At 40.7% G+C, this 27,349-nt stretch overlaps 1 protein-coding gene across 1 annotated transcript; it reads left to right on the top strand.

The window, feature by feature from the left end:
* Positions 1 to 750: 750 nt before the first annotated feature.
* Positions 751 to 27,349, top strand: LOC109458640 (uncharacterized). Its single transcript, XM_019752454.2, has 6 exons — positions 751 to 910; positions 16,472 to 16,723; positions 25,868 to 25,916; positions 26,208 to 26,314; positions 26,766 to 26,818; positions 27,096 to 27,349. The coding sequence occupies exons 2-6, from the start codon at positions 16,486 to 16,488 to the stop codon at positions 27,252 to 27,254; spliced, it is 606 nt and encodes a 201-aa protein (XP_019608013.2). The 5' UTR covers positions 751 to 910; positions 16,472 to 16,485; the 3' UTR covers positions 27,255 to 27,349.

The raw sequence follows: 27,349 nt of genomic DNA, 5'->3' as shown, positions 1-27,349 counted from the left end.
CCATTTTGTTTGCAGGGATGAGCACATCTGTACGTCTCTCTTACTGTCACTGCATGTCTCCCCCCACTACATTGTGAGCTCTGTGAGCAGAGCTGTGGTGGTCTGGATCACTGCTGTGTCCCAGCACCACCCGTGCCTGGCTCAGAGTAGCCACTCAATACACACTGTTGAATGAACGAAAACAAACTAATTTAATCCCTGTACCCCTCACTCCATAAACGAAGGAGATGGCTCTAAAATTTACAAGAAAAAAAATAGTGCAGGTCTCCTATACCTCCCACTATTTCCCATATGTAGGGTTGCATGAAAGTTGTCTACTGAGGATGATTTTAAAAGCACCTCTGTTCTACCTGGCGACACCTTGCTTGAAATTCCAGTGTTGTTCAGTCCTTCCCTGGAGTAAGGCATTACCCTCTTAGCACCGTGCCTAGCACCTAGTCAGCACTCCATAAATTTTAGCCATTATTTGATTTTATTTTGTCTTTAAAATTGCAACTACCCCTGGGAAAGATGACCCACTGGATCATTAACGCCTTAGTACGAATTCGTTTGTCAGCAGGAACAGCTAAGGAAGGACCTTAGGCTGGGCACAGGGGTGCGTTGCAGAAAGGGAGAGTTTCCAAAAAATGCCAGGGAATCTAAAGCAAATCTCAGTTTGTGGTTTTGCTGAGGCCCACGCCTACACAGTATGAAGATTGCTCTGCAAGCAGCATCAACCATTGGCTTTTCATTTAGGGGTTGATGTGAGTCTCCTTCTGAGCCCAGCCAGGCAGTGGAGGAAATGCAGAGGCTCTCAAGGGAGGGGCACGGGAAAGAGGACGGGGTAGGGCGGAGTGCCGCCTGCAGTGAGAGCAGCTGCTTCTTCTGCGTGGATGGCTCCTCTCACGGCTGCTGCTCGCCCAGGAGACAGGTAACCGGTTCTGTTAGGGCTGAGAGTTCACTTTCAGTTTCTTCCCTACTGGTCTGGAATATGGGTTCCCCCAGCATACAGTGGGTGCTGTGCTGCCTGAAAGGATGGGAGAACAAGGCACCCCCCTTCCCTTAAACTGTTCCCTAGAGTGCTGTATAGCCCACCCCCAAATTACAGGCACAACCTGACAACAGTTTATGTGGACAACGAGAAGGCATATTGTCCTTGTGGTTGGGGTATGTCTAAGGCTTATGGGAAAAGGAGGGAGCTGTAGGTTTAGTGCTTCATGCTAAACCATTTGGGAACCTACAGGCAAATGTATATTGTTGGCTAAGATTTCCCCCATCTGTCCTAGATCCCAAACTAGACAGTGAGCACCTTGAGAGCATGATCCATACTCTAGTCTAGACTCTTTGGCCTCCCCAAACCCAGCACAGTGGTTGGCACGTGGGGATTTGTCTATACCTGCATGGCCCAATACAATGCACACCTGAAATGCAGCTAGTTTGAATTGAGATATGCTACGGGTGAAAACTTCATCGTGATTTCAAAGGCTTAGTAGGAAAAAAGAATGAAAAGTAGCTCATTGATAGTTTTTATATCAGTACAAGTTGAAATAATCCAAATATATTTTGGATATATTGGGTTAAATAAAATGTATTAAGATTAATGTCACCTGTTTCTTTTTAAAATGTTGCTCCTGGAACATTTTAAGTGACACATGTGGCTTGCATTATATTTCTATTGGACATACGTGGTCTATTGTATACACTGCCCTGGCCTCCATTCTCCTACTCTTTCTCTCTTTCCTCAGCTCTCTGGTCAGACTAGAGACACCCTTCTCCCAGGGCATCTGGAGCCATCAGGATCTTTTAATGGCCAGAGTAGGATCCCTTGTGTATTTTATATTTGTTGAATCACTGATTACACCTTTAGCAAAGTTGTTGCTCATGCCACGTAATGTACAATCACATCCTTTGTTCTAGGATAAAGGAATTCAGGTGGCAGCCAGCAGGAGGGGGACCAACTTTACCTAAGCACCAGGGCCACCAGCTTCATAAATGTTATGTCCTTTAAATTGGGTACTATTTACTTTTTCAGATAAAGAAACTGAGGCTCAGAGAACCGATAACTTGCCCAAGATCAGCCTCCTATGAAGAGGCTCAGGGGCAGAACGTGACCCCTGGTGTGCCTGGCTAAGCAGCAAGTTTTCCCCACACCAGTGGCTCGTGGCTACATGTTTGCATCATGTGAAATGAAACTGCAGGGGTCCCCCACTTATTTGTAGGTCCTATTACGTCTGCACACGGAAGGGGCTCCTTAAGGAGACCCAGGATGATTTATTCTTTATCACATTTTCTAGATTGTGTAAGGAACGGGTCCGGGGCTGGGTGTCAGAACACCTCTGTGCTTTCTAGTACTGGGTGGCCCCCAACTCACTAAGTGGTCCAGGACAAGCAGCTTTCTCCCCTGAAAAACAGAGGATCTTTACAATGTGTGACCCTAAGTCTGCTGGCTGGGGAAACGGAATGAGGCTGCCCTTGTTGCTTAATCCCTAAGCAGCTACACCTGGAATTAGAGGACTTTTTTTCCAAATAGGATTTTTCTTTTTTAATACTCTGAGAACCTGTTTCCTCATGTCCAAATTTCTGTTGAATGTGCTGAAAACTAAATTCCAGACAAGGGAGCCCATGTTTTGTGGGTGGGCAGGAAATCTCAAATTCATTTTCAAGGATTAGGAGGCTTTTGATGACCCCACAAAGGGTGGGCGTTTTCCAGCCTGGCTTCGTAGGGTGTCTGTCTTGGGGATTTTTGGTATCTTTGCTCCAATGACTAGAAATCCACTTTATCTGTTTAGCAGATCGGAGAGGAATGCCAAGTTTTTTCATAAACCTACTTATTAATCCTCCCTGAAAAGTTGTTTTATAAGAGCGGCATCAAAGCTGGGATGCCCTGAGGAGAGCTCTCTTTAGGACCCTGACGGCCTCTCCCCTTTTCAAAGCTGAATGTAAAGAGACGTAAAGTGCAGCCTGGGGGCTCTTCCAGCTGCAGCTCTGATAATCTATGCGCAGTTAAGCTCCCTAAGCAACCCTCCTCTCAGCTCAGGCCTTACTCAAACCTCTTCATTCAATGCCCACTGCTTGCTGCTAAGGCCTATAAAGATTAATTTTCCAAATGATTTGTCATTTCTTGTTCTCAATCTCTGCGCGGTAAATTTAAGTGTCCTGCAGTATAGTTAGTTCTAAATGAATTTCAGGGTGAATAATGATTTTTATCTGCCCAATTTGGCAGAGCCTTAAATTAATTCACTGCTAGTCTTTGAGGGCTTGATGTTAAAAACAATGGGTCAGGGAATAATACATCCTTTCTCTAAATCCCTTTGAACCTTGGTTCTGGGGTTCAAGCTGGGGTGGGGAAAAGAGACAGAAAGAACTGTAAGTAAGGATTTGAAAACCTACTTCTTTCTTAAGTGTGCTTATTAGCAGTGAGTGCCAGGCTATTGTTCAATGCGTACCAACTAGTCAGGACCCTTGCCTAACTGTGTAGCTGTAAGTCAAAGGAGGGAAACATTTTATATGAACAAAAGTCCTATTAAGGTATTTCTGGAAAACAAATAAAAAACAAACAAACTCTTAAAGATCTTTTGACTTGTTGACAATGGAGATTGTCAAGACATATATGTTACCTTCAAATTAATTTTTTTTCTGTGAAAATCCATGAAAAAACCATGGGAGGGTAACCTAACATTCCTGGCAGCAGCTTTGACAGGAAAAACAAGATAAAGGTGTTTTTCTCTTTGCTAAAGCTTTCCATACCCCAAAAGACCATGACCTTCAGAAATGGGGGCTATATCTGAAAAAACAAAGGCAAAAATGACCTGAATCTGAACAAGGCTATAAGGACATATCATTACCTCAGGGAACAGAGTGGCACTTTCAGAAACTGCTGAGGCACATTTATATGTGCTTTTAACTGGTCAAGAGCCTTTCAAAGCAGGGAGTACACAGTTGGCACTCAATAAATGCAGAATAAACAGGATGTGGGAGGAGCCAGCTCTCTGCTGACTTGCCATTTTTGTTGGCCCTAAAGCATCTGGAAGGGCTTTGCCTACCATGAAGCTTAGAGAAAAATAGTGGGACACACACATGCCTACTCAATGGTCAACAGAACGATGGGAGACAAAGCCAAATGTCCCTTCCTAAGGCCAAAGCGCTTGCCTGTTTGGATCTCAGGCTCCTGATGGAGCTGGCTTGGCAGTGCTGCCCTGGGGTGTGCCAGCCAGGGCAGGGAATGAAGACGAGGGAGGGAGTGGAGAAGGGAGGATGGGGAGAGGACAGCCCCTGTGAGGGGGGCTGCAGGGCCTTCGCAGAAGGTGTCAGACGGCATGATTGGATGCTGGATGCCAACATCTGGGTGATCCAGCAAGTGCTTCCTATGAGTGGCTCAAAAAGAAGATATAAAAAGACCAAGGAATGCTGGCTGGAATGTCCAGTGCGTGATGGAGGAACCTGGAGGGTGGAGGGCGGGAGGATATGGGAACCTGGAGTCCTTCCTCCAGGCAGCAGACTCTTCCTGAGCCACCAAAGATGCTCTGCTTTCACGGGCTCTCTTTCTTTATAGCAGCCTCTTACTTTACAACATATATTTATTTAATATCTGCTCTGCACAGGGCATTGAATTTAAAAATGAGCTGAATATAAAGTGATGCTAATGAGACTCAGGTGCTGGATGCACTAAGTGAAGGTGACATTTACTGAAATGTGCTTTGAAATAGAATCCCAGGAAAGTGGAGACGGTCTAACTCTTGCTCATCACATATCAAAATAGACTCATGGCAGAAAAACAGGTTCATTGCAAAGCGGCTTCACTGACCTACATTAAAAGTAGCAAATGTTACTGGAAAGAGGTCAGAGTGGCAAGATAAATTACGAGCTTTGTTAGATGCAAGAAAGAGATGCCCTGTAAATAGAAGGGAAACTAGGGGTGGTAAAGCTTTTTTTTTTCTTCTCCAGGCCCTGGGTTCATAAGCAGCTTCCATTATGCGCAGGCTGCCTTTTGACAATTCCACTGCCTCTGAACACTTTTTTTTAGAAACAATCCTCACTTTCCAAAGCTTCTGTTATGTCAGTACCAGAACTCTTTGAGTTCTCAACCCCGTCCCCTCCCTCTGGCTGCTCTCCTAAATCCAGTTCTCGTCTTTGAATATTGCCTTTCCCCTTTCATCACCAACCTTGTGAGGGCCTGCCGCCCCAGGGGAGGCCAGCTCTCTCTCCACCCTGCTCTCTTCTATCTTTTCTCTCTTCTCCTCTTTCAACACGATGTATGCTCAATGCAGAAAAATTAGGTAACACAGACAAGAAAGAAGAATATAAAAATTTACTTTATATGAGGAATGTCACCACTCAGGGATAATTATTATTAATATTTTGGGTATTTGCCTTTCCTTAATGTGGACATGGAAAGATGGCCATATTCTATTGCTAAGTGGGGGAAGAAAGAACTCACAGCACACACATGTACACACAATGTATCTATTTTAATGGCGTATATTTGACATTCTTTTGTGCTACCTGTCTTTTATTGACTTGGCAATATGGTGTGAACATTTATCCCTGTCAATATATTGGTTTCCCAAGATCACTTTAATGGGTAAATTGCATTCCACATTGTGGATGTCCCACCATTGATGCAAAAACCCACCACTACTCGGTGTTAAGGATGTTTCTCAACTGCCTGTTTTAAAGGTCTTGTCAGGGACTCGTCTTACAACCGAATCTTTACACACACGTCCTTGGCTATTTCCTTGGGATAAATTCCTCCAAGTGGAGTTGCTGAGTCAAAGAAGGATGGACATTTTCAGGGCTTTTTGATACACATCACCAAATTGTCCTTCACAGAGGTTGTGGCAGAGAGTATCCATCCCCAGAGCACTTGCCGGGGCTGAATATTTTCATTCTTTCTTTGTTAAAAAATGGTTTCATTATTTATTTATTTATTTGTTTGTTTATTTAATATGTATATTTAAATTGAGGTAACATTGGTTAATAACACTATATAAATTTCATGTGTATGACTTTATAATTCTATATTTGTGTACTCTATTGCGTGCTCACCTCCAAAAGCCTAGTTTCCATTCGTTACCATGTATTTGACACTTTTTACCCTCTTCACCTTCCCCACACACCCCATTCCTTCTGGTAACCACCATTTTGTTGTCTGTATCTATGAGTTTTGTTTTGTTTGTTGGTTTGTTACTGTTTTGTTTTATATTCCACATATGAGTGAAATCATATGGTTTTTGTCCTTTTCCATCTGACTTATTTCACTTAGTGTAACACCCTCAAGATCCATTCATGTTGTCGAAAATGGCAATGTTTTCATCTTTTTTTATTACTGAGTAATATTCCATTGTTCATATATATACCTCATCTTCTTTATTCATTCATCCGCTGATGGATACTTAGGTTGTTTCCATATCGTGGCTATTGTAAGTAATGCTGTAACAAACACAGGGGTACATACTCGTATATCTTTTTGAATTAGTGTATTCATATTCTTCAGGTAAATATTCATATTCTCCAGTAGAGGAACTGCTTGATCATATGCTAGTTCTGTTCTTAGTTTTTTGAGGAAACTCCATACTGTTTTCCATAATGGCTGTACCAACTTACAATTCCACCAACAGTGCATGAGGGTTCCCTTTTCTCCATTTCCTCACCAGTACTTGTTATTTGTTATCTTTTTTATAGCAGCCATTCTAACAGGTGTCAGGTGATATCTCAATGTGGTTTTGAATTGCATTTCCCTAATAATTAGTAATTTTGAACATCTTTTCATGTAACAGTTCCTTAGGAAAATGTCTATTCAGACCCTCTGCCCATTTTTTAATTGGGTTGTTTGTGTTTTCATTGTTGAGTTGTATGAGTTCTTTATATATTTTTTGGATGTTAAGCCATTATCAGAAATATCATTTGCAAATTGTCTTCTCCCATTCGGTTGGTTGTCTTTTTGTTTCATTGATGGTTTCCTTTGCTGTGCAGAACTTTTTAGTTTGATGTAGTCACATTTATTTTAAAAAATGGTTTTAAATTGTTTTAATTTAATTTCTATTAATTTCTATTAATTATTAGTGAGATGGAACTCATTTTATAGATGTATGCATCTGACCATTTGCATGTGTCTTTGTCTAAGCATTTCTTGAGCAACAGTTCGATGCCTGAGATTGGGTTTATAGCAGTGTGTAATGATTGATGAGACATGGCTCCTCTCTGGAGGGGCTGCAGTCCAGTGGGAAAGTCAGACAAGTTTACAGAAGATGACAGCAGTGTGTGACAAGTGCTATGGTCAAATGTGTTATGTGGGAGCACCACGCAGCCTAGTACCCTTGAAAAGTAGGGGTCGAAGAAGGACAATTTCCTGAACGAGGGAACATCTTGGCTTAGTTCCAGTGGAAGAGTAAGAGGCAGGGAAAGGTGTCCTGAGGCCTGTACATAGACAAGAATGAGCCCAGATTTGAGGGAACTTGAAGAAATTTAATTTGGTGATAGCATTAAGTATAGAGGAACTGCTGAGATGAGGCTGGAAAAGTGGGCAGGGCCCAGGTGGTAAGCTTTTTATGCCTGTGTAAGGCCTTTGGACAATATCCTGAGCATGGCTGGGACACACTGGCTGCTGTCAGGCAGATTCATGCACAATAATAATATATGTGAGGCAACATGCTTCTAGGAGAGAAGCAGATGCTTCGTTGGCTGCCCTCTACCCCAGTCCCTTTTCACAAATCACTAGAAGATTCAGTCACTACTGGTTTCTATGGCACTTTTGTAGGTCCTCAAGTAAAAGCTTTTCAAGTTAGTAGATTATGTACTTCTCAATAATAACAAAGCAAAAACGTAAATTGATTCTATATAAATTATATACATAAAATTATTGAATACAAAATAGTATAAAGTTAGTGTTTTTGTCGCAATCATTAGGAATGCAAAATCTCTGGGATATAGCAATTTGTCATAAGATAGTTTCAGTCGCAAAATAATTTTCATGAACACAAAACTTTGTGTGATACTTTCAATGCTTGCTTCTTCCAATATCTTATTTTCTATAGAAATAAATGGTTACTAGATTTGAAAGACTTTTCTGTGACTTTGTGAATATTAAGTGTTTTTTAAAATTAATTTTAAATGTCAGAAACTACACTTTCCACTGGTGGCTGACACTGTTAAGGTTGATATATTCTGAGACCTGCAATGGTTTTAGTAAAATGTGTCCAATATATTATTGCTGCAAATATATTGAGGCACTTTATGTGAGTCAACTACATTTGAGAAAGCTGCTTCAAGATTTTAGATCCTCATACATCACATTTTCTACCATGTTCTTCAATTTCAGTCATATATTTTTAATGATTGTAAAAGTTCATGTTTATCATAAATTTTCAAATTATATGTGTCATCTGGAATATTTAAAAAGCCACGAGATTCTTTGAGTATTATAAACCTTTTCTTAAAAGAGATATTGCTGTTTCCAATACAGAAAAAAAATGTGATTCTGATATAGACCTTTGGATTATAAAAGGGCTAGTCATGGGATTCACAATTAAAATGAGTTTCTAGTGCTTTCTATTTTGGAGAAGTTGGGATCAATGTCAAGAGACTAAAGTTTGTTTAGCATCAATAATACGTATTTCATGAACTTTGTTTTATGAACTGTGTTAAAACTTGATTTTTCTCCCCAAGTTTCTTAAATCCAGTGGTGTTTTCAAAGACATTATGTACATTAGCTTTTGATATTTGCTTATTTTGATATTTGTGTTGTCAAAAATGTGTCATATGTTGTCATAAATTTTATGCCAAATTGGTGCTGAGCAAATATATTTTAAAATATATATTTTAAAAGGATAGCTTTGGCTTGTGTTCTAGAATCTCTATCTTTACTATTATCGACGATTTCTAAAAGAATGTTTCATATTGCCTCTAATTGAGTTTTTCATGTCACAATGGTTTCAAATTGACTTTTCCAAATTTGAGTAGTCTCAAATTTATATTTATGAGTAATTCTGTTTTCAATATTCTCTAGCATTTTACTGAAGTCAAACAGTTCTTGGATGATATAACAGAATTTGGTGATTTCTAAAGAACTTTTTGCTATATTATTTACTACTAGGTTTAAAGAATGGGCAGCCTTAGAATCTTTTGGGGGATCTTATGTTGAAATCCATTAAGTTTACCCTAAAATTTTTTTATTATTGTCATATCCCTGCCCCCTCAAATTATTATGACCTGGGTTCAATGTTTTTTTGTTGGTGCTCTACTAAAAATCTGTATCGTCCTTCTCCAGCTGTGTCATTTACTTTTGAAAAAAATATTTTTAATGTTTTCACATAGGCATACTTGCATTTTGAAAATTTACATATATAAACATAACTTCCATATGCCTTACATCAGGAGATGTGCCTTGATTATTTACTGTGTAATATTTAGCATTTCTTACAATGTTCAAAATGATTTCAGTCAACAAATTTTCTATATTTTAATTATTTGATTTTTTTTGCATCTACTAAATAATGTATAATGTTATTTGGTGTTTGTATCCTGGATATATGTTCTCCTATAATGGTATTATTAATCTATGATATCTGCAAATGAAGAAAATTCTTATAATGCTCATACATCTTGGATGATCCTCTGAATGCTAGATAATGTCTTGCTAAAAATAGAATTGTGTTTATTATGTGTTTGACAAGAGCATGCCAATATTTTCCTCATCATATAGAATCTGTTTGCAGCATTAATAATTAAATATATTTCAAATCCAATTTGAAATTTGCACACATAGTACGACTATTGACGTTTATTTCAAATTCGTCATGTTTACAACAAAAAGGGTGCTAAATGCTCCCAATCTTTGTATTCTTTTTTTATTTTCCAGTTGATTTTTCATTCCCAAAGAGCTGGCAAAATGTAGAATCCTTTGAAGTATAATAATGTAACCAGAATATAGTTATTTTTCCCTACACAATTTGGAAAAATCTTTGTCTGTTATATATCCAAAAACATCGAACCTGTATTATCTTTTGTAAAGTAAACATTTCTTATTCGAGGTGGACAATTTTCACCAAGAGTTTGCCCTTGTCTCATGTTTAAATTATATGGCTTTGTGTTTGGATTCTTTGCATTTTTTCCCCTAATTTTTCTTGAAATCCATCAGTCATGGTGGAACTAAATAGAACTGAAAGGTAAATTCACATCCCACTCACATTTCTGTGACACATTTACTGAAACCAATGGCTTTGAACTCTTTTATTTTTATTTTTTTGGCATTCTATCTTTTTCTCCCCATATTCAACAATTCAAATAGTTTTATTTCATTTCTTCTGTAGTCATATTTTCATTTCCTGTTTTGGTTTGATATGTTTTTTTCTTTCCAATACCTTGGGAGAAATAATATATGAGCTTAGTATTTAATTTTAGAATTTGTAACTTTAAAAAATAATATGTAGCAAGCTGTGAAATTTAACTACAGTTCATTTTTGTCCTGAAGACATTTCCCATAAACAACCCATAAACAATAGCTATGCTTTAATTAGCAGTTCATTATATAGAAGTCTCTAATGTATGAATATAAAATAATTACTTTGTGGATATGTAATGATAAACATTAATTGCTACAAAAGTGGTGTATGTCACAACGAAAATCTGGTAGATTAAAATTAGGAACTCTGAGCTGCCATTCAGGCAGACAATCGGAATTATAATGCAAAATTTCAAATTTAGCCAATACACAAATATTAATAGAGGATTTCAAAAAAAAAAGTAGCTAAAAATCAAAACAACACATGGAAAAGAACCTCCTTGTTTGGAAGCACTAATTATTGTAGACGTTTTAAATCAGCAAGGTCCTTATCAAACTCATTCTGCTGCAATTTATGAAACAAGTAAATGTCGACACTGTTAGAAAAAGTCTTCTATCCTTCTATCCATTTATCATAATAAACAAATTTTGTTAGGTAAGATATTTTATTTTTGTCTGCCAGAAAATTATTGTAATGAGACTATAACTCACCTACCTTTGGAGTTAGTAGTTAAATAAAAATGTGGCTAAAATTTAAAAAAATAATGAAGTATAAGATGCGGGTTATTTCCTTGAGCAATAAACAACCGGAACAATCGTCCTGGGCTACTTGAAACATTTGTGTGGCCGTTACAGTTAATAAAGTGCTCCCATGTACATAGAAACAACCTGTGCAGGAAATGGAGGAAAGGCTAAGGGATTGTGAGACCTGCATTTGGATGCTGGTGATGCTATTTGCTGTGACCTTGGGCAATTCACTCACCACTCCCTAAGAATTCTCAGTTACCTCATCTACAAATGCGATAAGTACACCTAATCCTTCCAGCTGCTACCTGGCGGCCACAGGAGAAGTCCCCAGTTCTGAGTAGTAAGTAAAATTATGAGATGTGCGTGAGGTTTTCTTTTCGCACTTGATAAAATGTGCTTTCTTAAAAAAACCCAATGTATTATATTTTGCAAATCAAGTGAAGTATATGTACAGGGCTGGTACAGGGCAGTAGTTCTGATGAATTTGGATGAGTTCCTATTGAGTCACCTGTGGACGGTTGCTATTTCACATGTTCACTGGTGACCTTCTGTGGGAGCCCAAAGGGCTGACATTCTGATTTTCTTAGGAAGCCAAATGTGAAGGCAATTATTTGAGGCTTGCAAAGAAGCCACTGTGCAAACTGCAAACATAAGGTGATCTTTAAAGCAACCCCCAACCAATAAATGGCTCTGTTATAAACCTCAAGAGGCACAGCGTTTCTATTTTGAGAAATGAAATTTTGCAAAACAATCAGAAAAACATTTAAAGTTCCAGAAATGGTGAGAGTATTTACTTCAGAGGAAATTAGGAGGAAGTTTGCTTGAACATCATCCTCCCCTCTGTTTCTGATGGCCCTGCTTGATTACAGCAGCACATCTGTGGCCAGCCTGGAAAAAAAGACTGTCCAACCTTTCATCTGTTCAGCAAGCGTTTACTGTGGGCCTGCTATGTCCCAGGCATTTGCCCCCGTGCTTGGAAGATGAGTCAGATCAGACATGGTCTCAGTCCACACAGGGCTCTTGAAGTCTAGTTTGTTAACTGTCTTGCTTACACCCTGTTTTCCCAAGGTTCTGTCCCGTCTTCCTTCCACCAATCAAGCTTTCCTTCATTTTTAGATGCCCAGTGCTCCTTCTGTTATCAATGATTTCAGACGTTCATTCAGGGGGAAGCGACTACATGTTTCAACTGCTGTGCCTTGTCTCAAAGCACCCTGGTATCTCAGTCTCAGCCATGCCCATAGGAATTGTTCCCATTGTCTAGGACCAGCACAAGTGCCACTTCCTACAGGCAGCCTTCCCTCATCACCCAAGTTAGAAATGACTTGTCCTTCCTCTCTAATCCGATAGCCCCTTGTTTGTACCTCATTTTAGCACTTACCATACACCTGCTTTTTGTTACAGCTGTTGAGGTCAATGGATATCTTCCCTTATAGACCGGGGTGGGCGGGTGAGGGGATAGCACTCTCTGAGCCCAGGCCCATGTCCAGATCTTCTCTACCCCTGCAGCCTGCCTTACCCTGCTGGGTACATACCACGCGCACGCACACACACACACACACACACACACACACACACACACACACACACACACACTTAAGCACACGTTTTGGCTGGATTGGAGGATTTTTTTTTTTTTTTTGGCTGCCCAAAATTAGCTTGATCAAACTTCTCTGTTGGTGGCACTCTGCCATCCTGGGTCTGTGCACGGCTCTTTTGCTCTATTTATTGAATACTTTTGGGTCTCCTTTCTTCCCTATGCCCATTCCCCTCCACCCAACCTCTCCACACTTGCCATAGACACACTGTCCTGTTTTATTAAAGTGCAACCTCCTAATCTAGCTCAACAACCATAAGGTTATTTACACATTTGTGTGACCTTGAATGATACTTGGCATTGTTTGGGGTTGAATTTGCCTTTGGCTAAGGGAATGAAGGACTTCATTGAAATTTCAGGCACCAGCAGCCAGTGAGGAAGTGTTTTTGGCAGGTGGGTGACTCCTGGAACCACAGTGGGAGACGGAGGTCTGGCACAGGCTTCTGCCTCCTTTAGGCTGCACTGGCCTCAGAGCTTTGCTCTCCCCTCTGTCCTCTGAGCTCTGTCCCCTCTGGCAGAGCTGTCTAAACAGCTGCCACGTTGCCAGCCAGGAGGCCCCAGAGAGACTCTCTCCGACAAGAGATTATCTGTCTTCCTTGACGTATATTGCTGTGTGAGAACAGCTGTTTGTGTTTCTCTTGCATCTTTTGGCTCACACCCCCTGATGGATCACACCCTTGGTGAAATGCCCCTTTTCTTCCTTCTAGTGAAGAAACACCATGAGTCCTCAGACCAGTGGTTCTCAAACTTTTTGGTCCCAGGACCCCTTTACACTCTTAAAAATTATTAAGGAGCCCAAAGAGCTTTTGCTTATGAGGTCTGACAAATAAGTTCGCAAACTTGTTGCAACAATATTGCTAAACTTTTTTGATATCAGAGGGTTTATTCATTATGAATTTGTACCAACTGAACAAACAGTTAACCAAGTTTAATATTTGGAAGTGCTGAAAAGTCTGCGTGAAAAAGTTAGACGACCTGAACTTTTCGCCACCAATTCATGGCTCTTGCATCACGACAATGCACCAGCTCACACAGCACTGTCTGTGAGGGAGTTTTTAGCCAGTAAACACATAACTGTATTGGAACACCCTCCCTACTCACCTGATCTGGCCCCCAGTGACTTCTTTCTTTACTGGAAGATAAAGGAAATATTGAAAGGAAGACATTTTGATGACATTCAGGACATCAAGGGTAATACGACAACAGCTCTGATGGCCATTCCAGACAAAGAGTTCCAAATTGCTTTGAAGGTTGGACTAGGCGCTGGCATTGGTGCATAGCTTCCCAAGGGGAGTCCTTCAAAGGTGACCATAGTGATATTCAGCAATGAGGTATGTAGCACTTTCTCTAGGATGAATTTGTGAACTTAATTGTCACATCTCGTATATAGGTTATAGTTATTTGTATTTGCCATATTAGAAATTAAAACTAAGAATATTTAGAAATAAAATAATACTAGAACCATTGCACATTAACATGTTTTTATGAAAAATAAACATTTTCTGAAACAAAAAATATAGTGAGAAGACAGGCATTTTACATTTTTGCCAATTGTTAATATTTGGCTTGATAAAAGAAAGCTAGATTCTCAGATCTGCTTTTGTATTCAGTTTGTTGCTACATCACATGTCATGTAATCTTTGGAAAACTGCACTGTATACTTGAGCAAGACTGAGAGGGGAACAGGCAACCAGCATCTCAGTACTATTATGAAAATTGTTTTGACATCATCAACCCTCTGAAAGGATCTCTGAAACCCCCAAGGGGTCCCCAGACCACACTTTGAGAACTGCCTGCCATCCTAGACCTTCAGTTTCTTGATGGCAAGTCCATCCCCTGTTCATCCTTTTAACCTGGGTTTTAAGTGGGTATGGTTGGGACTTAGTAAGTCTTGTTTGAAATACTTGGAAATATCCGTGTCACTGAGGGTCATCACACCTATCACAGTCACCCAGGGAAACACTCCACTGATTCTAGTGCTGCTAATGCTGATGGCATTTGGATTCTGAAGGAGAACAACTTCCAGAGGTCCTGGCAGTTCTGTTGAATACCCTCAGTGGTCTCAGATCTTTGTCCTTTGAGGACCATTTTGATTTTTGGAAACAGCCGAAAGCCATTTAGTGTGAAATATAGTTAATAATATGGATAGTCAATTGGGTAACACTACGTTTTGTATTTTTAAAAAGTGACATCAACTTCTTGAAATTTGGATTGCAAAACTACTTTAATAACTATTCCTCTAATTCTACACACCTTCACATATGTGCAAAACGTACACATTGAATAATTGCACCATTGTTTGAAGAGCAAAAAATTGGAAACAATCTAAATGTCCATTACTAGGAAACAAATTAAATAAACAGTAGGTATCCATAGAATTGAACACTCAGCAGCTGAAAAAAAGAATGAGAAAGTTCTGTAAATATTAATAATAAATTAACTCCAGGATATATTAAGTGAAAAAGCAAGAGGCAGAGTAATCTGTATAGCATCTGTAGGAAAAAAAAGCTGTGTTTACTCATATATACATAAGGCATACAATAAATTGGAAACGCTTGCTACCTCCAGGGAGGGGAACTTGCAGCCTGAGGTGAGGGGTAGAAAAGCAGTTTTGCAAGGACTATCCTTTTGTATCTTTTCAATTCTAAACTACATGGATGTTACTTAATAAAACAAAAACTTTTAGAAGCCCCAAACTGAAAAAAAATGATGTCCTGTCCTCCTTCCAAAATTAAAAATAAAAAGAATTCCTAATACTTAGAAAGGCTATCCTCCGAAAAAGAGTTCTTAGTATCCCTTGAGCGGTATTATGATTATTAGGAGAAATGTACAATGTATAAGGTGACATGTACAAAGGAGACACTAGAAGGGGCAATGTGAAGCATTTGTATAAAGAATTAGTCATTTTTGTAGTTGCGCCTTATTCTTCTTCTCACTCATGCCTCGTTTCACAAATAAGGAAACTGAGTCCAGGGCGGCTAAGTGATTCATCCACGTCACCTGAGCGCTTGGCTCCAACTCATCTTGTTAGGGGGTTTCCCGACTGCTCCTGGGGGTGCCTTTGGGGGAATGTGGTGGTGGGTGAGGAGACAGAGCATGACAGACCCTCTTTCATACCGTCTTAAACACGCTTCTCTCCTCGGCTGAAGCAGGGGCTGGAGCCTGAGGCAGGAGGGAAGGCTTGCGGATCCCAACCCTCCCCACATTCTGCCCCAGGCCACACACATCCAGCAGGGCACCTCCTCCAGGCTCTTCCAGAACATTGATCTTGGTGTTTGGTTGGCACAGCTCCTCCTTTGCCAAACTTGGCATTAATTACCTCGTTCAAGCCTCACCTACTTTATGACACAATTTGGTTGGTTCCGTGACTTTGGCTATTTCAAATCAACTCCTTCAGAAGTTAAAGATTTGCCATCGACTAAGGGATTCAAAGATCTGTGGTGGAGGCTTGCCATGATTCTGGCAGAGGTTGAGTGGCCCCTGTCAGGGTGCTATAAAGGATTCATTCATTCATTCATTCATTCATTCATTCAGCACATACATATTGAACCTATTCATTGTGTAAGGTATTGTTCTAGGCACTGGGGACAGAGTGATGACCAAAACAGGTAAAGTGTCTGTTCTCGTGGAGCTTACATTCATGTGATGAGAGTGACAATCATCAAGTAAACAAATAAATGATCAAGGTAAATTCATATACTAATACTAATAGATCAGAGGGTGATGTTACAGAGAGGCTGGGGGCCTGACTTTGGACCATGCGCTTGGGGAAGGCCTATCTGAAGATGCTTCCTTAAGAAGAATGTTATCTCAATGCCTTTTGAGGCCTTCTCCTCCAGTGGAGAGATTCTAACATTCTCCCCATCTAACAGGTTCCCATGGAGGAATGAAAGAGATGGAAGAGAAGAGGGGTGCCAGCTTCCTGGGGTCCTGTGTCTGCCAGTTGATGCTAAATACCTCTGAGAAAGTCTGCTTCCAGCTAAAGGGGACCACGTGTCCCAGAAACCTCAGTACCTGGGACAAGAACTCCCTGAGTGGACCCCTTGTCGAAATGAATTGGACGAACTGTAGGTTCCAGGACTCCAGAGCCAGCAATGCCTCCCGCACACCATTGCTTTATTTAGGTAAGACCAACTGAAAGTAGGCAAGGTAGCTATTACTTACTGTTAAATAACAGTCTGAGCATTTAGGTCTTAAACAACCCCACGACGCAGGTATTCATGCTAGGTTCATCTCACGGATGAAGAAAGCAAGTCTCAGAATGGTTAAATAACTGTCCTAAGATTACAGGTTAGCAGGTGCCTCAGACCTATGTCACTGGACTCTAAATCTCAGGCTCTCTCATGATAGTACCCTCCAGCTTGTTCCCCTGATACCCAACCAACCCTTCCTTCCCAGGACATGTCCTAGTCTTTCTTACCCTGGATGGACACTCTCATGCTGTCTGTCCTTTCTGTAAACAGGTGTGCCCCACCCCAGCCCGCCTCTGCCAGGTGGGCCACAGACTCTCCTCTCTTTGCTCTGGACTCACGTGTGACATCTCACCCCACCCCACCCTGCTCCACCACATGTTAAGCCCTGGTACTTGGCACCTCATCTCGGGTGTCAGTGCTGTAGGCATGGGGAAGATCTGGTTTCCAAGTTCCCGCCCTACCCCTTGCCCAGAATGTGGGCAGGAGCTGTCAAAGAGAAACTTGGTAAGGTCAGCCATCTTATGCAGAAGAGGGACAGGAAAAAATGTAGAGAGGAAGTGAGCTGTTTAAGGTTTCTGACACAATTCCATCTGGCCTTAGTGTCCCAGGAGGCTGTAATTCTTGATGCTCCCACACCTGGATGCTGTTTATCATCAGTGGATATTAGATTGCCCTAGTGATCCTGTATGTTCCCTCCATCTAACCTTGGCAGAAATCTCTGCACTTGGGCGTCTGTGTAGCCAGCTCCCCAATATTTGGAGGTGTTGCCTATGAGGGGTGAATCATGCAGTTCCACTTCATGGGGGAAGACATAGGAAGAGACCTGAGTACAGGAAAAGAGAGCTTGGGGTTGGAGTTGCAAACATGGACTCAAATCCTGGATCCAGCCCTTAGCTGGGGCATATGGCTAACCTTGATTTTTCTCACCTGTACTGCAGAAGAGTTTGGCTAAATATGTTTTCAGATTTCTTCCAACTCTGAAAATCCAGAGACAGACTGTGGCTGAAAAGGGATGGCCTTCGGGTCTCCATCCCTTGATACAGGAGAAATTTTTTCACAGTATGAATAATAAGACCACCCCACCCCCATAACATGGGCAGGCTCTCACACCTGCCACCTCCCCTGAGTTCTAGCCCAACTAACTGATGTCTTGACCCTTTCCCACCCTCTTACATGCCCTTCCCAGGGTACTGAACACCTGTATCATCTTGGTTGTCTCTTTCCTGGATATCCTGTCATATATGGTAACCTTTAACCCTTTGTACGAATGGCAGAACTCAAGAATGAAATGATCACACGAAGACAGCAAAGTGCATAAACATACAATTTTTTTTCTTTCTGTTTTCTTTTCTTTTTTTTGTTTTATTAGTTTCAGGGGCACAAGACAAAGTAATACTCAAACATTTATCATTTATATCCCTTACACTGTGTGAACCCCCTCCCCCCATCCACTATCCCTGACATTGCACAGAGCCATTACATTTCCACTGTCTCTATTCCTAATGCTGTACTCTGCTTCCTGTAAACATACACATACATATATCGACATATATATGTATGTATATATATATATATATATATATATATATATATATATATATATACACAAACTTGTAGTTGACATTCATTATTGTTCAGCTTCAGCTTCAGGTATACAGTGCAGTGATCAGGCATCTACATCTTCCCTGAGGTGGTCTCCCTAATGAGACAAGTGTCCATTGGATACCCTACAAAATCTTTACAACATTATTGATTACATTCCCCAAATTAACTTTCGTAACCCCGTGGCCATCTTGTGGTTACTGACTGTGCTTTCTAATCCCCTCACCTTCCCCCTTATCCCCACCCCCTCTCCCATCTAGCAACCCTCAGTTTTTCCTCTATGTCTCCAAAACTGTTTCTGATTAGTTCATTTACTTATTCTTTTCTTTAGATTCCACATATAACTGAGATCATATGGTATTTGTCTTTCTCACTCTGACTTATTTCACTTAACATAATGTTCTCTTGGTCCATCCATGTTGTTGCAAATGGTAAGATTTCTTTCTTCTTTATGGCTGCATAATACTCCACTGTATAAATGTACCACAGTTTCTTAACTCAGTTACTTACCGATGAGCATTTCGGTTGTTTCCATGTCTTGGATATAGTGTATAGTGCTGCAATAAACATAGGAGTGCATAAAGATTTTTGAATTAGAGTTTTGGATTTCTCCAGATAGATACCTAGGTGTGGAATTGCTGGATCATAAGGTAGTTCCATTTTCAGATTTTTGAGATACCTCCATACTGTTTTCCATAGTGGCTGCACCAATCTGCAATCTCACCAACAGTGCACAAGGTTCCCTTTTCTCCAAATCCTTGCCAGCAATTGTTTGTTGATTTATTGATGACAACCATTTTGACTGGGGTGAGGTGGTATCTCATTGTGGTTTTTATTTGCATTTCTCTAATGATTAGTGAGTTTGAGCATTTTTTCATATGTCTATTTGCCATCTGTATGTCCTTTTTAGAAAAATGTCTCTTCATGTCCTCTGTCCATTTTTTAATTGGGTTGTTTGTTTTTTGGAGTTGAGTTGAGTGAGTTTTTTTTAAATAAATTTGTGATATTAACCCCTTATCACATATATCATCGGCAAATATCTTTTCCCATTCAGTAGGATCCCTTTTTGTTTTATTGATGGTTTCCTTTGTTGTGAAAAAACTTTTTAGTTTGATATAATCCCACATGTTTATTTTTTCTCTTACTTCCTTTGCCCAAGGGGATATATCAGTAAAAATCTTATTCCGGGTAATGTCTGTGAAGTTTCTTCCTATATTTTCTTCTAGGAATTTTATGGTTTCAGATCTTACATTTAAGTCTTTAAGCCATTTTTTATTTATTTTTGTATATGGTGTAAGGAGGTGGTCCAGCTTCAATTTTTTGCATGTGTCTGTCCAGGTTTCCCAGCACCATTTATTGAATAGACTGTCTTTACCCCACCGTACATTCTTACTTCCATTGTCGTAGATTAAATGGCCACATAGGCATGGATTTATTTCTGGACTCTCTATTCTGTTCCATTGATCTATGTGTCTGTTTTTATGCCAGTACCATGCTGTTTTGATTACTGTAGACTTGTAGTATAATTTGATGTCAGGTATCATTATACCCCCCACTTTGTTCTTATTTCTCAAGATTGCTGAGTCTATTGGGGTCTTTTATGGTCCCATATACATTTTAGGATTATACGTTCTATTTCTGTGAAAAACGTCATTGGTAGTCTGATAGTAATTGCGTTGAATATGTATATTGCCTTAGGCAGCATGGACATTTTAACTATATTAATTTTTCCTATCCATGAACATGGTATGTGTTTCCATCTATTTGTATCTTCTTTCATTTCTTTCTTCAGTGTCTTATAATTTTCTGAGTACAGATCTTTTACTTCTTTGGTTAAATTTATTCCCAGGTATGTTATAGTCTTTGGAGCAATTATAAATGGGATTGTTTTTTTAATTTCTCCTTCTGATGTTTTATTATTGGTATATACAAATGCAACTGATTTCTGAATATTAATTTTGTATCCTGCTACTTTACTAAATTCATCTATCAGCTCTAATAGTTTCTTGGTGAAGTCTTCAGGGTTCTCTATATAGTATCATGTCATCTGCATATAATGACAATTTTACTTCCTCCTTACCGATTTGGATGCCTTTTATTTCTTTTTCTTGTCTGATTGCTGTGGCTAGAACTTCCAGCACTATGTTGAATAGAAGTGGAGAAAGTGGGCAACCTTGCCTTGTTCCTGATCTTAAGGGGAATGGTTTTAGCTTTTCCCCATTGAGTATGATGTTAGCTGTGGGTTTATCATATATGGCCTTTATTATGTTGAGATATGATCTCTCTATTCCCACTTTCTTAAGGGTTTTTATCATAAATGGCTGCTGGATTTTATCAAATGCTTTTTCTGCATCTATTGCTATGATCATGTGATTTTTGTTTTTCATTTTGTTAATGTGGTGTATCATGTTAATTGATTTATGGATATTGAACCAACGTTGCTTACCAGGAATGAGTCTCACTTGATCATGGTGTATATCTTTTTAATGTATTGCTGAATTCTGTTTGCTAAAATTTTGTTGAGGAATTTTGCATCTGTGTTTATTAGGGATATTGGCCTATAGTTTCCTTTGTTTGTGGTGTCTTTGTCTGATTTTGGGATCAGGGTGATAGCGGCTTCGTAAAAAGTGTTTGGGAGTCTTCCCTCCTTCCCTCCTGGATTTTTTGGAAGAGCTTGAGGAAAATAGATGATAATTCTTTTTTGAACGTTTTGTAAAATTCACCTGTAAAGCCATCTGGTCCAGGGCTTTTGTTTGTTGGGAGATTGTTGATTACTGATTCAATTTCCCTGGTGGTAATCCGTCTATTCAGGTTTTCTGTTTCTTCTTGAGTTAGCCTTGGAAGGTTGTATGCATCTAGGAAATTGTCCATTTCTTCCAGGTTGTCAAATTTGTTGGCATATAGTTGCTCATAGTAATTTCTTAAAATTTTTTGTATTTCTGCGGTTTCTGTTGTCACTTCTCTTTCATTTCTGATTTTATTAATTTGGGTCCTCTCTCTCTCTCTTTTAATGAGTCTGGCTAAAGGTTTCTCAATTTTGTTTATCTTCTCTAAGAACCAATTCTTGGATTCATTGATCTTTTGTATTGTTTCTCTGGTTTCTATTTCATTTATTTCTGCTCTGATCTTTATTATCTCCTTCCTTGTACTCCCTTTGGTCTTATTTTGTTGTTCTTTTTCCAGATCCCTTAAGTGTGAAGATAAACTGTTGATTAGTGATGTTTCTTGTTTCTTTAGGTAGGCCTGCAATGTTATGAATTTCCCTCTTAGGACTGCTTTCGCAGCATCCCATAGATTTTGGATTGTCGTGTGTTCATTTTCGTTTGTCTCGAGATACCTTTTGATTTCTTCCTTGATCTCCTGGTTGACGCATTCATTATTTAGTAACATGCTATTCAGCCTCCATGAACTGGTGTGTCTTCCAGTTTTTTTCCTGTAGTTCATTTCTAATTTCATAGCACTGTGGTCAGAGAAGACAATTGGTATTATTTCAATTTTCCTAAATTTATCAAGACTTGTTTTGTGGTCTAACATATGGTCTATCTTGGAAAATGTTCCATGCATGCTTGAGAAGAACGTGTATTCTGAAGCTTTGGGGTGAAATGCTCTGAAAACATCGATTAAATCCAAGTGGTCCAATGTGTCATTTAAGGCTGTTGTTTCCATATTGATTTTCTGTCTGGAAGACCTGTCCCATGTTGTCAGAGGTGTGTTGAAGTCCCCTACTGTGATAGTGTTACTGTTGATCTCTGTGTTTATGTCAGTCAATATCTGTTTTATATATTTAGGTGCTCCTATGTTGGGTGCATAGATATTTACTAGGGTTATGTCCTCTTGTCGGATGAATCCCTTTATTATTATATAGTGCCCATCTTTGTCTTTTAATATGTTCTTCATTTTAAAGTCTATTTTGTCAGATATAAGTATTGCAACTCCAGCTTTTTTCTCATTTCCATTTGCATGAAATATCTTACTCCAACCCTTCACTTTCAGCCTGTGTGTGTCGTTTGATCTGAGGTGAGTCTCTTGTATACAGCATATGCAAGGGTCTTGCTTTCTTATCCACTCAGCCACCCTATGTCTCTTGATTGGAGCATTTAATCCATTTACATTTAAAGTGATTATTGATAGGTACATAGTTATTGCCATTTTTAAATTTGCAGTTAGATTGTTTTCATCTTTCTTCTATTTACAGAAGTCCTTTTAGTATTTCTTGCAATGCTGGCTTGGTGGTAATAAATTCCTTTAGCTTATTCTTTTCTGGGAAGCTCTTTATCTCTCCATCAACTTTAAATGATAGCCTTGCTGGATAAAGCAATCTAGGTTGTAGGCCTTTGTTTTCCATCACTTTGAGTATCTCCTGCCACTCCCTCCTGGCCTTCAATGTTTCTGTAGAAAAGTCATTTGATAGTCTTATGGGAGTTCCCTTGTATGTAACCCACTGTCTTTCTCTTGCTGCTTTTAGGATTCTCTCTTTGTCTTTAACCTTTGCCATTTTAACTATAATGTGTCTTGGTGTGGACCTGTTTGGGTTTATCCTGGTTGGAACTCTCTGCACTTCCTGGGCTTGTATGTTGGTTTCCTTCATCAGGTTAGGGAAGTTTTCAGACATTATTACTTCAAATATGTTCTCAATCCCTTGCTTCCTGTCTTCACCTTCTGGTATTCCTATGATGCGCATGTTGTTGCGCTTGATGTTTTCCCAGAGGTCTCTTAAACCATCTTCATTGTTTTGCTTTTTATTCTTTTTTCTTTCTGTTGTTCTGTTTGGGTGATCTCTGCTAACTTGTCTTCTAAGTCGCTGATTCGATCCTCTCTTCATCTAACCTGCTGTTAATTCCTTCAAGTGAGTTCTTTATTTCAGTAATTGTGTTCTTTAGTTCTAACTGGTTGTTCATTATCATTTCTCTATCCTTCTTTATGTCGTCTCTAAGCTCCTTAAACATTCTTATCATCAGTGTTCTGAACTCTGTCTCTGATAGGTTGGTTACCTCTGTTTCTTTTGGTTCCATTTCTGGAGGTTTCTTCTGTTCTTTTATTTGGGACATGTTTCTTTGTTTCCCCATTCTGGCTGACTCTGTGTGTTTGCTTCGATGTATTAGGTAGATCCCCTAGAGTTCTTAGTTCTTGCTGGGTTATCTTATGTAGTATGTGTCCTTTATATTTGACTTGTACTACTTTGTTCTTCTCCTCTGCGTGTGCTCCAAAGGTGACTCTTGTGTTGTGTATATTGTCCTGTTAAAGAAGATCTTTAATTGCTTTTCACTTGTGAGTAGGTGGGGTTCACTCCTAGACTGACTAGTTGTGAGACTTGGCTCTGCCCACTGCAGGGTGTTCTGCTACGTGAGGGTTGACCACTTAAATGTGGTTTGGCCTCTATGGGCTCTTGTGCCTATAGAGAATTCCCTCTGGGTGTGTCACTTGTAGGTCAAACCCGGTAGTACTCTGTTTTGGTCTGGAGTTGGCCTCTGGGTATGTTGAATCTTGTGCCTCTTAAGCAGGGCCCTGGTAGGGCAATTTCAGAACAAAGCAAATCACCAAGCACCACCACCACAACAACAACAAAGAAAAAATCAAATATCTTCACATGTAAAAACAACCGACAACCACCACTCAACACAGGCAAAGATATCAAAGATATAAAGACAAAACAAAACAAAACAAAACAAAACAAAAAGCAGCTCCAGTCTTGGCTTAAGCCCACGAAGTAATGTCCAGGTTGTCCTCTGCTGTGCCAAAGAGACCTCTGTGTATTGTGCAGGCAGAGCCGGTCACCTGGTGCCCAGAGTGACGTTGGGACTACAGATTTAGATGAGTGGGGCTGAGGGGTCTGAGTGGTAGTTTCTACAAAGTCAGTGCAGTTTCTGCTCTTGCCTGCACATATGCGCACTGAGAGTAACACAACAAGCCCTGTGCCGAGTTCTCCTGAGTCTTAGGGCACTTGTTCCGTGTGTGTGTGTGTGTGTGTGTGTGTGTGTGTGTGTGTGGCGGGAGGGAGATTTCTGAGCTGCTGAAAGCCCAGAGCTGCATCTGCCGCTTACTGCTGATCCCTGGGAGTGTCTCCGCAGTTGTAATTGCCCTGCCCTAGGCAGGCCAGAAACGGTGGGGGCTGGGAATGGAGGGATCTTCTCTCTCCCAGCCCAGCCGTGTCCCACTCCTCCCACAGGCCAGAAAAGGTGGGGGCTGGGGGTGGAGGAGTCTCTTCTCTCCTAGCCCAGCAAAAATCACACTCTTCCCAGCCTCTTCCCTGGGTCAGAGCTGCACGCCGGTCTTCCCAGAGCCTGAGCACCAAGGCTCCTCTGTAATCTGGCATGACTCCTCAGTTCAGGGGCCAGTTTAAGTCTCTGGAAGGGTGGGGGGTAGGATTGGGAGAGTGGGGGTAGGGACCCAGGTATGGAGTTTGTGTCCTTTGTCCGACCTAGGGCCCAGCTGGAGGTCTCAGTTGAGATTATTGCCTCAAATGCTGGATATGCTGCCCCCTTGGCGGGAGAGATCAGCTGTGGGATGCAGGGAAAGAGCCCACCTCCTGGCTTTTGTGTCCTCTGTTCTGTCCTGGGATCCCCTGCGTCTCTGCAGCTGCGGATGCTGGCTGCGTTTCCACTGCCGCAGGTGCGGGCCGCATCTCCACTCCGCTCCCTTCCCTCTTCCCCTGCTCACCCAATTTGCCCACCTTCAAGTAATCCTTGCACGAGTCTCTTAGCTGTTCTGCATGATGAGCAGAAAGTCCTTTGATGGGTTATAGATGTTCAGTTTATGATAAGATCCAGAGGAGAACTCAAAAAGTGCGCCCCACTGCCGCCATTCCTATGACGTCACCTAAACGTACAATTTTAAGTCAGAGTGATGTGTGTTCAAGTCCAAACTCTGCCTCTTACTAGGTCAATGATCTCGAGCTGGTTTCTTTCCTGTAAGATGGGAATAATAATTATTCCTATCTCATTGTCTATTTATAAAGATTAAATGAGATAATAAATGTGCCTGGCATATATTAAGTCTCCAATAAATAAATGGTAGCTAATATTACCATTTAGATCCTGTAGAGCTCATTTGCATTAGTTGTCTTAGTTCAGGCCGCTATAACAAGTTACTATACACTAGGTGGCTTATAAACAACAGAAATTTATTTCTCATAGTTCTGAATGCTGGTAAGTTCAAGATTAAGGCACTGGAGTATTCAGTGTCTGGTGAGGGCCCACTTCCTGGTTCATAGACAGTTGTCTTCTCACTGTGTCCTCACAGGTGGAAGGGGCAAGGTGGCTCTCTGGGCTCTCTTTCATAAGGGCACTAACCCCACTCCTGAGAGTTCCACACCCATGACTTAATATCTCCCAAAGGCCCATCTCCTAAAACCATCAAATTGGGGATTAGGTTTTAACATATGAATTTTGGCAGGACACAAACATTTAGTCTATAGCATGTGTGTAAGAATTACTCTCAAATCTCCTTTCTTTTCCTCTTTGTCCCTTTCTTCAGAGAACATCACCACCCTGAAGCCAGGGACTACACCTGAAGAACTCAGCAGGTGGGTGAGGCAAGGGCTGGACCTATGGAGGAGTATTGAGCATCTTGGAGAAGGGGCCTGCTTGGTCTGAATATGGGGATTGGTGTGAGTGGTACCATAGCCATGGAGACTGGGGCAGAGGAGAGAGGCTCAAAATGGAGGCAAGAGATGGTTGGCTATTGGGGACATGGAAACCTAGAGGTGGGAGAGCTCCTGCAGAAGTGGGGAGGTCCCTGGGCAATTTTATGGATGGTTACCAGTGCTAGTCAGGGCAGCTGGAGTGTCTTCATTTCTCTTGTTTGCTTTCCTCAGCTTAGGTACAGCAGCCACAGCTATTTCTGGCTCCATTGGTGTCGTGGCCCTCATCTTGCTCCTAGTGGGTCTCTTGTCCATGACCCTGAAGAAATGGAGGCATGAAAGTGAGTTGAACAAGTTGGCCCTGGAACTGGGAAAGGGAAGAAACTGGGGATAGAGATAAGGAGGCTTTATGGGGGAAAGAGTGGGTAAGCTTCAGTGTCCGTTCTCTGGAGTTGCCAGGGACTCCGCATATAACAACAAGATTTATTTATGATACAAATTCTTTATGCTGAAAGCCATATACAAGCAATTTGCATATATACTTGTGGTTTATATACATCAACTAAAAGAACTATTGATGCCAAATAATCTTATCTAAATAATAACCAACATTCTAAAGTGTACCAATACTCCCACTGCCTTTTCCTGGGCATTTAGCTCAGTCTCAGAGGCCCAATGGATTGAATGTATAGGTTTTGAATTTCAAAGTTTAACCCTAAGTCCAGCAATCAACTAAGTAAGGATGGTTACTGCCCCAACTCAGGCTAACTCTGAGTTAATTAATTTTTCTAGGACTATTTAAGAAACAACTGAGGCATCAGAACAACTTTCTCCACAAATCCTCGGTAAGGAAAGAGTCAAGTACTACCCAGAGGGGCTCCCAGTCATCTCCGCCATGATTTCGTGCTCTTTCCTAGATAGACACCATATGTGGGGTGTTGGGGATGAGGCAGAGAACAGCCCTAAAAGTAATGTTTTTGAAAACTGAGGGGGATCCAGGGCCTGGTCAGCAAGAAGCCAACGTTCCACTTGCCGTCCTGTAGGGAGAGCAGTAGCGGGTTTTGTCTCTGGAAGTCGCTGGTACCCAGCCATCTGACTCTAACCGGGTTCCTGTCTCTGAAGGAGCTTTCCTGCCATGATGATGCCATATATTCCAATGTGATCAACCTGGCCCCCTGGAAAGAGGATGACTTCGCTGTCTATGCCAACGTGCCCCCTTTCGATCGTCCCAGGAGGACATCGCCAGACCAAGTAGAATATGCCTCTATTGTATTCTACTGATGCCAAGCTGACGAGATGCTGCAGCATGGAGAGAGTCAGACCTATGCCTTGGTTGGATCCTAACACGACTTTTGCTTTAGATGTGTGTGTGTGTG

This window comes from Rhinolophus sinicus, linkage group LG17 (genome assembly GCF_036562045.2).
Source record: "Rhinolophus sinicus isolate RSC01 linkage group LG17, ASM3656204v1, whole genome shotgun sequence".
Lineage (NCBI taxonomy): Eukaryota > Metazoa > Chordata > Mammalia > Chiroptera > Rhinolophidae > Rhinolophus > Rhinolophus sinicus.
The sequence above is the reverse complement of the archived record's forward strand: the minus strand, read 5'-3'. Positions and strand labels throughout refer to the sequence as shown.

Bases quoted from the DNA above. Each gene is read 5' to 3' on its own strand.
- LOC109458640 (XM_019752454.2), top strand. From the start codon at position 16,486: ATGAAAGAGATGGAAGAGAAGAGGGGTGCCAGCTTCCTGGGGTCCTGT. The intron at 26,315-26,765 runs GTGAGTTGAACA...TAATTTTTCTAG, and splicing joins GAAGAAATGGAGGCATGAAA to GACTATTTAAGAAACAACTG. The intron at 26,819-27,095 runs GTAAGGAAAGAG...CTGTCTCTGAAG, and splicing joins ACTTTCTCCACAAATCCTCG to GAGCTTTCCTGCCATGATGA.